Source organism: Elephantulus edwardii, unplaced genomic scaffold (genome assembly GCF_000299155.1).
Source record: "Elephantulus edwardii isolate Elephantulus edwardi_28Jun2011 unplaced genomic scaffold, EleEdw1.0 scaffold00048, whole genome shotgun sequence".
In the NCBI taxonomy this organism is placed as follows: domain Eukaryota; kingdom Metazoa; phylum Chordata; class Mammalia; order Macroscelidea; family Macroscelididae; genus Elephantulus; species Elephantulus edwardii.
Window position 1 is genome coordinate 6,643,809 of NW_006399798.1, and position 839 is coordinate 6,644,647.

General features: G+C 66.6%; 1 protein-coding gene across 1 annotated transcript in view; it reads right to left on the reverse strand.

Moving 5' to 3' along the window:
• Window positions 1–839, reverse strand: part of KCTD2 (potassium channel tetramerization domain containing 2) — a 13,485-nt gene that overhangs the window by 11,459 nt on the left and 1,187 nt on the right. Inside the window, exon 3 of the mRNA XM_006886379.1 lies at window positions 658–837. Coding sequence (XP_006886441.1) covers window positions 658–837 — 180 coding nt within the window. The remainder of the gene's footprint in view (window positions 1–657; window positions 838–839) is intronic.

The following is an 839-nucleotide window of genomic DNA, read 5'->3' on the forward strand; positions in this document are numbered from 1 at the left end:
TGCACACAACAGTTCAGGCTGGAAAGCGGTTGTCAAGTCACCTCTCAGCTCTAGTTAGCAACCATGCACCTTGATCTCCTGCATCCTCTCATCCTTTCCTCTTCCCTGGGTCTCTTAACCTGGGCTTGCACAGGCCAGTGGGCACACGCTGTCTGCAGCAGACACAAGGTCTGCGGGGGTCGGAGAATGATGAGTGCTAGGTGGAGAAGCGCTGTCAAGTCATCGGCGGCCCGAGGCTTGAACCCAACTTGGCAGCCGGGTCCGGGCAGGAGGGCTGAGAAAGCTCCAGCGATGCCTTCGCCCGCCCTGACCCAGTTCTGCTGCATCTGGCACAGGCAGCGAGGGGCTGAAGGGGAGCCAGGGAAGAACTCATGCAGCTCGGAGGGGCTGGGAAGTGGGGGGAAGAGGAGGACACGGAGAAGGGGTGCGGGCGGGTACAATGGGGGTGAGACCTCGCTCAGCACGAAGGGTGGGGTCGGAGGAAAAGCCAGGGTGCGCCTGGGAATGGGGGGACCTAAGGGGGTCTTCCTGGGGGTCCCTGGAGCTCGCTCTGGGGGTGCTGAGGGGCTCTAGTTTGGGGGGTCCTCCTGGGAGAAGGGCCCCCGGCAGGAAGGAGGGGTCGGCAGGCCCGGGGGCGCGCCCGAGGGCGGGGCGCACCTTGTCCGAGTCCAGCTCCGGGTCCTCCTGGCAGCAGAGACGGCAGAGAAAGGACTTGGGCTCCCGGCCCAGCGTCTGTCGGGTGGTCACGAAGTAGGTGCCCCCCACGTTGAGCCGGACCCAGCGGGCCGCGCCGCCGCCCCCTGCCCGCTCGGGCGGACCGGGACCCGGCTCCAGGGGCT